We start from the raw sequence: 13464 nt of genomic DNA, 5'->3' as shown, positions 1-13464 counted from the left end.
TTCCTTCCTTAATGCATTTGAGCCAATCAGTTGTGTTGTGACAAGGTAGGGGTGGTATACAGAAGATAGCCCTATTTGGTTAAAGACCAAGTCCATATTATGGCAAGAACAGCTCAAATCATTTATTTTTATTTAACATTTAACTAGGCAAGTCAGTTAAGAACACATTATTATTTACAATGACAGCCTACCCCGGCCAAACCCGGACGACACTGGGCCAATTGTGCGTCGCCCAATGGGACTCCCAATCACGGCCGGATGTGATAGAGCCTGGATTCAAACCAGAGACTGCAGTGACGCCTCTTGCACTGAGATGCAGTGCCTTAGACCGCTGCACCACTCGGGAGCAAAGAGAAACAACAGTCCATCATTACTTTAAGACATGAAGGTCAGTCAATGTGGAACATTTCAAGAACTTTGAGTAGTGCAGTCGCAAAAACCATCAAGAGCTATGATGAAATTAGCTATCATGAGGACCGTCACAGGAAAGGAAGACCCAGAGTTACATCTGCTGCATAGAATAAGTTCACGAGAGTTAACTGCACCTCAGATTGCAGCCAAAGAAATTCTTCACAAAGTTAAAGTAACAGACACATCTCAACTTCAACTGTTCAGAGGAGACTGCGTGAATCAGGCCTTCATGGTCGAATTGCTGCAAAGAAACCACTACTAAAGGACACTAATAAGAAGAAGAGACTTGCTTGTGCCAAGAAACACGAGCAATGGACATTAGACTGGTGGAAATCTGCCCTTTGGTCTGATGAGCCCAAATGTGAGATTTTTGGTTCCAACCGCCGTGTCTTTGTGAGATGCAGAGTAGGTGAACGGATGATCTCCGCATGTGTGTTTCCCACCATGAAGCATGGAGGAGAAGGTGTGATGTTGTGGGGGTGCTTTGCTGGGGACACTGTAGAATTCAAGGCACTCTTAACCAGCATGATTACCACAGTATTCTGCAGCGGTACGCCATCCCATCAGGTTTGCGCTTAGTGGGAGCATCATTTGTTTTTGAACAGGACAATGACCCAACACACCTCCAGGCTGTGTAAGGGCTATTTGACCAAGAAGGAGAGTGATGGAGTGCTGCATCAGATGACCTGGCCTCCACAATCACCCGACCTCAACCCAATTGGGATGGTTTGGGATGAGTTGGACCGCGGAGCAAAGGAAAAGCAGCCAACAAGTGCTCAGCATATGTGGGAACTCTTTCAAGACTGTTGGAAAAGCATTCCTGGTGAAGCTTGTTGAGAGAATGACAAGAGTGCGCAAAGCTGTCATCAAGGCAAAGGGTGGCTACTTTGAAGAATATAAAATATATTTTGATTTCTTTAACACTTTTTTGGTTACTACATGATTCCTTATGTGTTATTTCATAGTTTTGATGTCTTCACTATTATTATCCAATGTAGAAAATAGTAAAAATGAAGAAAAACCCCTGAATGAGTAGGTGTGTCCAAACTTTTGACTGGTACTGTATATTATTTAGTATATGTAGAGATTAAATCAAGAATACTTGTGAATGATATGCAGTGCATTCGGAAAGTATTCAGACCCCTTTACTTTTTCCAGGTGAACCTTCTTCCCAGTCTGATGTCCAGAGCGCTCTGGAGCACGTTTTCATCAAGGATCTCTCTGTACTTTGCTCCGTTCATCTTTGCCTCCGTCCTGACTAGTCTCCCAGTCCCTGCCCCTGAAAAACATCCCAACAGCATGATGCTGCCAGCACCATGCTTCACCGTAGGGATGGTACCAGGTTTCCTCCAGACGTGACGCTTGGCATTCAGGCCAAAGATTTAAATCATGATTTCATCAGACCACTAGAATCTTGTTTCTCCTGGTCTGAGAGTCCTTTAGGTGCCTGTTGGCAAACTCCAAGGGGGCTGTCATGTGCCTTTTACTGAGCAGTGGCTTCCGTCTGGCCACTCTACCATAAAAGCCTGATTGGTGGAGGGCTACAGAGATGTTTGTCCTTCTGGGAGGTTCTCCCATCTCCACAGAGGAACTCTGTAGCTCTGTCAGAGTGACCATTGGGTTCTTGGTCACCTCCCTGACCAAGGCCCTGCTCCCCTGATTGGTCAGTTTGGCTGGGCGGCCAGCTTTAGGAAGATTCTTGGTAGTTACAAACTTCTTCCATTTAAGAATGATGGAGGCCACTGTGTTCGTGGGGACCTTCAATGCAGCAGAAATCTTTTTGGTTACCCTTCCTCAGATCTGTGCCCCGACACGATCCTGTCGCGAAGCTCTACAGACAATTCCTTCGACCTCATGGCTTGGTTTTTGCTCTGACATGCACTGTTAACTGTGGGACCTTATATAGACAGGTGTGTTCCTTTCCAAATCATGTCCAATCAATTTAATTCTCATAGCAAAGGGTCTGAATACTTATGTAAATAAGGTATTTCTGATTTTTTTAAATAAATGTGCAATAATTTCTAAAAACCTGTTTGCTTTGTCATTAAGGGGTATTGTGTTTAGATCATTTTTATTTAATCCATTTTAGAATAAGGCTGTAACGTAATAAAATGTGGAAAAGTCAAGGGGTCTGAATACTTTCCAAACGCACTGTAAATAGGAATCCAGGTCTGGTATCTAGGGTCCATAACAGGCAGTGCAAAATTATTTTTCTGCTGTCAGAGATTGCCCTCTGAAGGTCAGCTAACTGCATCACTCCAACAACTCCTGTTCTCCAAAGTGACACTTTCTTTCCTTCTTTGAGCGGTTATAGTCGTTTGCGTTTGTCGAGTTTAGTTTCTCTCCCTGAGTTTTGTTCCACCCCTCCCGTGTGTGTGTGTGTTGGGGAGAGGGGCTATTTGTATGGCAGTAGCCCAGGCTCATCTGAACGGGAGCTTCTGCCCACTGTATTTCTAGCACAAAGAGATGCTTTTGTTTTGTCCCTGAAAACAATTCAGCTTTTCTCAGAAAGCCAGAGCACACAGTCAGCAACCTCGCACTGCTACCCTCGGAAGGCTGTGACCCGCCCCCCACGTGTGGTAGGACATGACTGACAGAGGGTGGGGGCTGGAGTGGGGGTGTCACAGCCAATGTTCCCTCTAACATTGTGAAAATTTGGTGCAACTTCCGGCGTGCGTTTACTGTGAACACTGAGGCTGTACCGGCTTTAAGTTAGTTTTAACAGTGGTCAAGTAGGCTACTGTGGCTATTTGATCATAACGTAGGCCTGCCATCAAAAACAATGGAGAAAATGCATCCCAGAACATTTTAACATGGAAATAGCTGTTCTATCATTCAGGCTACAATAGCAGCCATTGTGTGGTGTTATCAGGAATCAAGGTAAGACCCAGATTCAGACTGTCAAGATAACACTGTTTATTGTGGCAACAGGGGCAGGCAAAGACAGGTCAAGGCAGGTAGGGGTTGAAGATCCAGGGTAAGGCAAAGATACAGGACGACAGGCGGACTCAGGGTCAGGGACAGGCAGGGTTCAGTAATCCAGAGGTGGTGCAAAGATACAGGACGACAGGCAGGCTCAGGGACAGGCAGAGTTCAGTAATCCAGAGGTGGTGCAAAGATACAGGACGGCAGGCAGGCTCAGGGTCAGGGACAGGCAGAGTTCAGTAATCCAGAGGTGGAGCAAAGATACAGGACGGCAGGCAGGCTCAGGGTCAGGGACAGGCAGAGTTCAGTAATCCAGAGGTGCTGCAAAGATACAGGACGGCAGGCAGGCTCAGGGTCAGGGACAGGCAGAGTTCAGTAATCCAGAGGTGGTGCAAAGATACAGGACGACAGGCAGGCTCAGGGTCAGGGACAGGCAGAGTTCAGTAATCCAGAGGTGGAGCAAAAGAGAGGCTGGGGAAAACGATAGGAGTGGACGGGGAAAACAATAGGAGTAGACAGGAAAAACGTTGGTTAGCTTGAACGAACAAGACGAACTGGCAACAAACAGACAGAGAACAAAGGTATAAATACACAGGGGATGATAGGGAAGATGGGTGACACCTGGAGGGGGGTGGAGACAAGCACAAGGACAGGTGAAACAGATCAGGGCGTGACAGGTGTTCAATGTAGGCCTACATTCCATGAGTCTTTTGAAAAAAACCATGCAGGGTTTGACATTAACCTGTTTATCCACCTGTCCTTCAGACAAGGAGGTGACTGAAAATGTGTTGTTTGATGCAAGAAACCAATTTACTAATTTATTCCCATAACATTATTACAGAGAATCAGACAAATTATGCTACCCTCTGTCTATTGGGTACTTAGCTTATTCAAGCCAGGCTCAAAATACAGCACTGCCCCTTTAAGACAAAAAAAATAATATTTACCTGACTTTGAATGATGTCTGGAAATGCACTCATTGTGCTCTTCTAAGAAGCAATCACTCCCCCATTGCTGACTACAAATGAACTGGGCTAATAACTCATTAACTAGCAAAGTATATGAACAAATGTACAAATGTGCACATGCCGCTGCATGCAGCTCTCGCTTTGATCTCAAAACAAGCGCATCTACTCATGACAGCTCATGCTGTAAAAACAGTCCAGTTCAAAGTGAATGGCACAGATCCATATATGGCAATGGTCTATTTACATATAGGCCTACTGCATCTCTGATTGGTTATGGTGCACCGGTCTGTATAGAATACGGGCCTGAGTCATGCCTGTCAATGCAATAGAATCCTAAGCTGATGCGTTCTGACTACAACAAAATCTCTTGAATATTTAGTTTTGCATTGTTTCAGTATGTTGCATTGAAAGTGGCTAATAGTGCATTGATTTGATCACAATTCCCACAGTAAAGGGGAAAACTCTAGAAAGTTGAGTGAAGTTCAGTCTCGTGCTTCTCTCCGCGGGCGGATATTTCAGGGCTGATATTTCTTCTGCCAAAGCAGGCCCGCAGCTTAGAGGGAACATCCGAGGGTAGCAGTGCGAGGTTGCTGACTGTGGGCTCTGACTTTCTGTTAAAAGCCTAATTGTAGCAGTAGTAGTAGTGACCTGACCAATAAAATGTTACCATTTGGCTTATGTTGTCGTGGTGCAGAGAGTTATTGTCTTCAACTGGCTTCAACTATGATGGATGCAATGGCTAGCCCCAAGTCATTATATATTATATTTTGTTCTTGTGCATTTTGCTATTTTGCTATTTGCCTCATGACTTCTGCATGCTTTGTTGACTATGAACTTTCTTGTTCACCCAACCGTGGGACAGACTATGTTTGTTCCCACACTCGGGACTCTGACTCTCTATTAGTTACACGGACTTTTGGCCTCCCATCCTATTCAACCACCTCTCGCTGGCTTTGTGTTCATGTTACCTGATGAAATTGCTGTACAATAGGATCTTGTTGCCATCTGATGCACATTCAGATGTCATAAATCAGCACTGCAGAGCTCTCCCTGTACTATGCCGTGCCCTGACTGTATTACTGCTGATGATATCTGGAAATGTGCATGTACACCCTGGCCTATCTGCTGTTGCTTGCCCCAATTCTGACTTGTGCTCTGATATCTGCTTCACTGATTTCTGCTCTCGTAAAAGCCTGGGTTTTCTGCACATTAACACTAGAAGCTTATTACCTAAAATGGATCAATTGAAAGTGTGGGTTCACAACTCCAATCCAGATGTGTTGGTCATTACTGAGACGTGGTTAAGGAAGAGTGTTTTGAATACTGATGTTAACCTTTCTGGTTATAACCTTTTTCAACAAAACAAATCTTCCAAAGTGTGGGGAGTGGCAATCTTTACCAAGGACCACCTTCAGTGCTCAGTTGTCTCCACCAAGTCTGTCCCCAAACAATTTGATTTGCTGGTTTTAAACATTAAACTTTCAAATAGCTCTTTGTTGACTGTTGCTGGGTGCTATCGTCCTCCATCAGCACCGGCCTGTACCCTATCTGCCCTAAGCTCTCTCCTGGCCCCTTACACCAAGTCTGAATTTGTCCTGCTAAGTGACCTAAACTGGGACATGCTCTAACCACCTGACCAAGTCCTAAAGCAATGGGGCTCCCTAAATCTTTCTCAGATTATTACCAATCCCACAAGGTATGACTCCAAACACCCAGAAAAGGCTCAATTCTGTTAAAGGTTCCCAAAGCACACACATCCCTGGGTCGCTCCTCTTTTCAGTTCGCTGCAGCTAGCGACTGGAACGAGCTGCAACAGACACTCAAATTGGACAGTGTATCTCTACCTTCTTGCCCTTTGTGCTGTTGTCTGTGCCCAACAATGTTTGTACCATGTTTTGTGCTGCTACCATGTTGTGTTGCTACGATGCTGTGTTGTCAAGTGTTTCTGCCTTGCTATGTTGTTGTCTTAGGTCTCTCTTTATGTAGTGTTGTGTTGTCTTTCTTGTCGTGATGTGTGTTCTGTCCGATATTTCTATATATTTTTTATTTTTATCCCAGCCCTCGTCCCCGCAGGAGGCCTTTTTGCATTTTGGTAGGCCGTCATTGTAAGTAAGAATTTGTTCGTAACTGACTTGCCTAGTTAAATAAAGATGAAATAAAAAGAAAGAAATAACCAGGCCAACGTAGTGCATCTCGTTCCGGCATGACACTGCTCAACTCGGTAGTCTAAAAAGGGTATTTGTCATACCACAGATGTGGAGTAGGTGTCGGGTGTGTGAGACGAGTCCTAGTAGGTCCTAGGTAGGGTAGTGTAACTATATTCTCCCTCTCTGTTTTCAGGTGAGTACCTGAGCAAGTATTGGAAATGCCACCTGCTATAAGTGTACAGGTCCTGAGAAGGAAGACTGCACGAGCTGCCCATCCAGCAGGTGATGGACACACTGCAGTGGATTAGAGAATGGGTCATATTCATTAGTGCACACGTTACAAAATTGCAACTGAAACCGAAAACAAGGGTCTTGTATTGGACAAGTTTAGACCTTGGTGCACCTTTCGATACACTGAATGTCTGTGAGATGACTGAACATCATGTTATTTGATTAAACGTCACTTTGGAAGTTCAGCCTTAACAAAACTAATGTTTTGAGGAATAATGATCATGTCTGGTAGATACAAAACCCCAAATACTTTTCATGTCGATATTATTATTGGAATTCTATATAAGGTAACGATTTTACGTCAACTGTGTATTATGAAGCACACATTAAAGTAATTTTATATGAGAGGGCGTGGCACAATTGCTTCTCTACAACAGAGTTACCAATTAAATGAAAATGTTATTTTGAAAAATGTATTTATATGGTACTATTTCATCCCTCCGCGAGATTATACTGTAGTCCCCGACACAAATCTAGGGTTGCCAGTCAAACTGACTCGTTGTTCGTTCCATTGCGGTTCGTTCTATTGGCACGCTTTGCAGGCTCTTCTCTCTTGCTATAGCCAACTACACAGCTAACATAATCACTTCCAAGTTCAAACTGAAACTGGAGAGACAGCTAAACAGCTGCATTTCATTTGACCTGTTATTCTAGTGACATGTCTTTGGATAAAAACTATGCTGACGCATGATTACGCCACTCAGAGAAAAGCTGTCTGTCTCGTCCTGACTCTGGGCCAGTAGTAGTGGAGATCGCATTTGAAAATTGAAACAAATGTTGCAAAGGTCTGAGAGGCAGTAGCCTAGGGATGCACGGTTTGACTTTTAACCAGCAGTCCCCGTGGTTATATTTGCAGGGTGGGCAGGTTTAGGGTCATGAAATACTGTGTGGATGGAAGGCTGGTGGGTGACGGTGCGGGTTGAATAAAGAGAAAACAATACCTTAAAATACCTCCATACATGTGTCATTCTTGTGCAATTTATATCTATAGGTTACACTGAGTTTTTTTATCTCATTATTTTAGGCTATCTGGCATAAGTGCGTAGGCTAAACCTAAACTTTATGGCCTAACTATGGTGCCAAATAGCCTACATGCCAATCTCCAAATGCTTTTAGGAATGGACAGAAAAAAAGTCAATCCCTGAATTGAATTGGTATTCACACGTTTGTTTTTTAGGTAGAATTGCTGTCATGTTGTTGATGCCAAATTGCAAACCTTATTTGCACCTTCTCTATTCCAGAATCAATGGGTTTGCCTGAGTCTTATCATCTCTCGACTAGGTAAGCTGTTTCGACCTGGAACACTGTTCTCCTGCTTTGGTCTTTTTCAGTCAATGCAGGAAGTCCTGAAGAGCAGGAGTGCGTGAAGCGTTTTGTACCAGCGCAGCTCTAACACCAGACTTAAACAATCAACATACCGAATCACGGAGATTCGGCTATGATTTGTAATCAGGTATGGCCTGGAACAAAAGCTTATATACACTCCTGCCATTCAGATCTGGAGCTGTCTCCCGTATAAGTCATTATTCTGTACTATGGATACCACTGGGGGGGGGGTTGATATATAACGCATGCTCCCCTCTCAAGTTGAACTTGAACTTGTTGACTGATGCCATGGAGGCAGATGCTATGAAGATGTAAGCAGCTGCGAACCAGAAGCCTGCAGCCAAGGCAGCACTGGTCCACACCTGTCCTGTCTGTGGAGTCAGTAGTATTGGTTGGTACTGAATTTGCCTTTAGGTTTCTCCCCATGAGTAGGCTAATGTGCTGGCCTGTGTGGTTCAGTCTTTCATATGTGTAGTAGGTTTCTGCATCGTATTGCTTAGTTTATCATTTGTCAACTTTGAATTCAATCTAAGCCACAGATGAACTTCCTCCATTTTGTACTTGACCTTTACAGAGGCAGACCCGAAGACATTCAAGCAGTGCTTTGAGCAAGCATCCTAAGTCTCCAGTGGTCCTAGTACTGGTTGATGTGCAGGCCTAAGTGACCACACACACTCAAATGGACCTACAGCTGGGTTAAGATTCTTCCATCCTTCACACACAGTAGATATAGTCTAAAACCCCAGGTTGTCAACAAAATTCTGTCCTCAATGCTTACGTCATCTTGTCTATGGCTCAATTTGTGGAAATGCTGTGATCACTCATCCTCTTTAAAGCTGCAATAAGTACATTTTTGGGCGAGCCAACCAAATTCACATAGAAATGTTAGTTATAGATATTTCATTATCATTGAAAGCAAGTCTAAGAAGCGGTAGATCTGTTTTATGTGTGTTATTTCTATGCACCCCGTTCTTGAGTTTAATTTCTGCTCTTTTACTTTTGGTTTTGTACACCAGCTTCAAACAGCTGAAAATACAATATTTTGGGTTATGGGAAGTATGGTCCCAGGTTTGTGGCATTGATGAATAAATAATTTAATGTTGACTCAAATTCAGATATTTATATGTAATGTATAAAAGGCATATGTATACATTGTTTACTATTTTGATTTCTTTAAAACAATGTAATTGTTGGAGTTCGGGTGTTTGATGGGATTGATGGGTGACCAGGTGGATTCTTGTCAAATAAATATGCTTACTCATTCATGATTATGGATACATTCAGCAATGAGTTAATCTGGCTTTGAATCTGCAACAGAACATGTTTATTTTAACGAGCTGCACTGCGCTGGCCTGGATATTTATTTATTTCTTTTTATTTCATCTTTATTTAACTAGGCAAGTCAGTTAAGAACAAATTCTTATTTACAATGACGGCCTACCAAAAGGCAAAAGGCCTCCTAAAAATATAGGACAAAACACACATCACGACAAGAGAGACAACACAACACTACATAAAGAGAGACCTAAGACAACAACACAGCATGGTAGCAACACAACATGGTAGAAACACAACATGACAACAACATGGTAGCAACACATCATGGGAGCAGAACAAAACATGGTACAAACATTATTATGCACAGACAACAACACAAAGGGCAAGAAGGTAGAGACAACAATACATCGCGCATGTCAACAAGTTCATTCTGAATTGCTTTAATACAGCAGTGAATTCTGACACCATGACTGAAATACATGTAAAGTGTTGGTCCAATGTTTCATGAGCTGAAATAAAATATCCAAGAAATGTTCCATACTCACAAAATAAACATATTTCTCTCAACTTTTGGGAACAAATGAGTTTACAACCCTGTTAGTGAGCATTTCTCCTTTGCCAAGAGAATCCTCAGACTGTCCGCAATAGGCTGAGAGAGGCTGGACTGAGGGCTTGTAGGCCTGTTGTAAGGCATGTCCTCACCAACATTACAACCTTAGTAGGTAACTGTCATTCAGTCTATATGTCTGACCCATTGACTCACTGTCTGTCAGTGTGTTTGTGTTAATGAAACTGACTGTGCGTCTCTTCGCCTGGCCTTAGATAAGTTCCAGACAGGCGGGTGTCTCTACAGAGGGGAGTGTTGTGACAAGTGTTCAGAGGGCTTCTTTCACTCCTGGCGGAGGCTGTGTGACCCTTGCTCCGGCGCTGACCGCTGCCTCCACTGCAGCCCCACTACCTCAGAGACGGACTGTGTACTCCGCTGGAGTGTGGCGAAGGTGAAACACCCCACCGAGCACACACCATTTGTTCTCTTATGTCTCTCTCTCTCTCTCTCTCCCCTTATCACTTTGAATCTACTTTCGTCTTCTCTGTTCTACGACATTTTGGGGGATTACATCACAGCAACTTTACTCTACTGTTGTACTCCACTCTGTTTATATTTGTCTGTTGGCCTTATTGCTCCCAGGAGAGATTGACTGTCTGTGAGACTGAGACAGATAGAATGTTTGAGAACCACAGAGAAACGGCTATAACAAGTCAATGAGAGAGAGAGAGAGAGAGAGAGAACAGAGACAGAAAGAACAGAGAGGGGTAGAAAGTGAAGGAGAGAACAGAGAGAGAGAGAGAGAGAGGGAGAGAGAGAGAGAACAGAGAGATAGGGAGAAAACAGAAAGAGGTAGAGAGATCTGCAAGGAAAGCGGCTGCTTCTTATCATATGTGGCAGACATGTCCAAACTGATCCCCTGCATGGGCCCTGAAACCTGCCACAGCTCACGCCCCATCACTTGCATTTAACACCTTTCCCACTCTGCCCTGCTGTAAAGCCACCCCTATCTCACCTGAGTCTCAGCGTTGGGCATAGATAGCGTTGGTATGTTACTGTGCGCCTGATAGTCCAATGAGTATGTATGACTCCAATATCTACGCTAGCATACTACTTAGTATAAAGCAATGTATTGGACATTTGAGTGGCTCCGGTGGTGCCAGTGTTGATAGATCCATATGTCTTTGATGTATCTATCCTACAGGTGAGGTGGAGAACCCAGAGTATGAGGATTACCTGCCCCGTGAAGACAGCTGTAAGAAATGTTTGCAGAGTAAGTACACCTTTGCGAGTCTACGGAACTCTACTTTTAGACCCCCGCTTCAGACTACTATAGACCACAATAGACTGCCTCAAATTCCCCCCCCCCCCAAGACCGAAGACTAACACTTAGAAGTGTTACAATAATACTGATCATCTTAACATCCTTTCAGACCCACAAAACCTTCCTGTGGGAACCATTTCCGTTTCCTGCACCCTGGCTGAATACCAGGTCTGCATCTTCGGCCATTTCGGGCGAAGCCCGTCACCATACCAGAAGGCCATTATTCCGTGTTATTCAGTCAGAACTAAGAAAAGCACATGCAAGATGTTATTCATAATGGGGGGGAATGTCTTTGTTCACCGTCACCCCCCCCCCCCCCCCCGCTTTTGGTAATTATAAACCTCTGAAATAAAAGACAAGCCACAGATGAAGACTTAGAGATTATTGTTCCGTGGGACTTGATTCCACCGGCTAAAATGTCAAGAGATGAAGTGAGCAATCAGTGTGTTGATAAAAAACAAGCGCGTGTGGACCCCTTTCATAGAGATAGCAGACCCCCATGTCTATAGCCCCCTCCCTCTCTGCCGCATGCAGGTTTTTGATTACGTGCGTATCTAAACTGAAACTTCTCCAAACTGTAAGGATGCTAAGAAGGCTGTATCACTTCCATAGGTCGGCGCACAATTGGCCCAGCGTCGTCCGGATTTGACCGGAGTAGGGCGTCATTGTCAACTGACTTGCCTAGTTAAATAAAGGTTAAATTAAATGTAAATATAAATATGGGTAAGTTGAGGGGGAGTGAAAGAGCCTGTAATATGATGAACCAGATATTTCTGAGTGTGTTCTCTCTCTCTCTCTCTCTCTCTCTCTCTCTCTCTCTCTCTACAGTTGTCTTGATGTCTTCATAAACTCTCCCTACACCTCGTGGAGCATAGCGCACACAGTGCTGTGGTTGTGTTCTGATCCCCAGCCCGCTCTGTAGGGAGTGATAGCACCTGAACCAGGAGCCACATAATGACCTCTTACGGGTCTCTTGTGAACTTCATCTCTCTTGTTCCCCAGGACGACTGAGTAACCCAACAAAGACTTTGCTTATACAGCTTGTGCGTGCGCATTTGACTGAACGTGCGTGTGCTTGTAACGTCTACGCCTCGGTTTGTGTGTGTGTTTTGAAAAGCTGTAGAAGTTTTCCTCTTGCCGTGCTCCATTAATCTCGATGTGAGGCGTTTTCAGAAAGGAACGGTAAACATTACACAAAATAATGGAGATTTGTTGTATTATGGCTGTATACCGTGTTTTAACAACGTGCAAATAGTTGAAGTACAAAATATGGGTTCTATTTACAACAGTGTTTCTCCTTCACTGATTGACCTTTTCTTGTGGCAACAGGTCACAAATCTTGCCGCTGTGATGGAACACTGTGGTATTTCACCTGATATGGGAGTTTATCAAAATTGGATTTGTTTTCAAATTCTTTGTGTGCCTGTGTGATCTGAAGGAAATCACTCTCTCTCTCTGAATAATTGCTCTCCCAGGTAGAGGCTTATTCCCCCCTGCAGTGTCATCTAATGCCGTGTTGGCTTTTGGGTGCTGGGAGGGCTAGCCGCTTAGCTGCGTAGTGCTGCGCTGGGGGAAAGCAGCCATGTCTCCCAGGAATGCCCTATTGGGCACGGCTGAAGAATGAGCTTTTGTTGCTCCTGTTGTTCCTCCTGGGATATTTTGGCTGCCGAGAGCTGACGGGATGACAGGAATAGGGTAAGGCGTATCCCGGGCAACTCTCTGATGGTTGGGAGGGGAATTAGGCCGGAGCGTTTTGGTTAGCGGCTTACTGTTATTTACAGGCCTGGTTACTGTAAGTCATGCTCAAGGTTATCATTAAAAGTCTGGGTTAGGTTTAGCAAATATGAGTGTACGCCCTCTTCTTGTAAGCCAACACCTATTCACACTTTTTAATTGCGACAGTTTTGAGACAGATGAACTCACCCAGTGGTCTCTGTTTTTGTGATATCTGTGGGCTGAGCTGGTTGTGAGTAGTTTGAATTTGGTGAACTTCGCATGTGGAGAGGATGTGGAGAGGATAGTTTGGATTGGATTAGGCTGCATTGGTATGTTCAAATAGATCATATTCATCCCCCACAGTGGGCAGATAGGTGTAGGAGAGGCGACTGCCTGGTTTTGTGTGATGCTATGCTGTCGCCTGCTGGCATGAAAAGGAAGTGCTTCAAATGAGTGTTCTTGGGTGCATCTCAACAGTGTAAGGGATGCTTCCTCTCCTCGTCCCCCTGCCTTCACATTCACTGATGTGAT

The 13464-nt window shown here is 44.2% G+C and overlaps 1 protein-coding gene and 1 long non-coding RNA gene across 2 annotated transcripts in view; both read left to right on the top strand.

The window, feature by feature from the left end:
* Nucleotides 1–6731, top strand: part of LOC115199829 (proprotein convertase subtilisin/kexin type 5) — a 49860-nt gene extending 43129 nt beyond the window's left edge. The window contains exon 21 of the mRNA XM_029762318.1: nucleotides 6645–6731. Coding sequence (XP_029618178.1) covers nucleotides 6645–6685 — 41 coding nt within the window. The 3' untranslated portion in view covers nucleotides 6686–6731. The remainder of the gene's footprint in view (nucleotides 1–6644) is intronic.
* A 3547-nt stretch (nucleotides 6732–10278) lies between these two features.
* LOC115199830 (uncharacterized) lies at nucleotides 10279–12594 on the top strand. The gene is made up of 3 exons (XR_003879418.1): nucleotides 10279–10344; nucleotides 11098–11166; nucleotides 12046–12594. It is a non-coding gene; the product is annotated as an uncharacterized LOC115199830 (long non-coding RNA).
* Nucleotides 12595–13464: the final 870 nt, after the last annotated feature.

This window comes from Salmo trutta, chromosome 9 (genome assembly GCF_901001165.1).
Source record: "Salmo trutta chromosome 9, fSalTru1.1, whole genome shotgun sequence".
Taxonomy (NCBI): domain Eukaryota; kingdom Metazoa; phylum Chordata; class Actinopteri; order Salmoniformes; family Salmonidae; genus Salmo; species Salmo trutta.
Note: the sequence above shows the minus strand (reverse complement) of the source record. Positions and strands in the feature narration are given on the sequence as shown.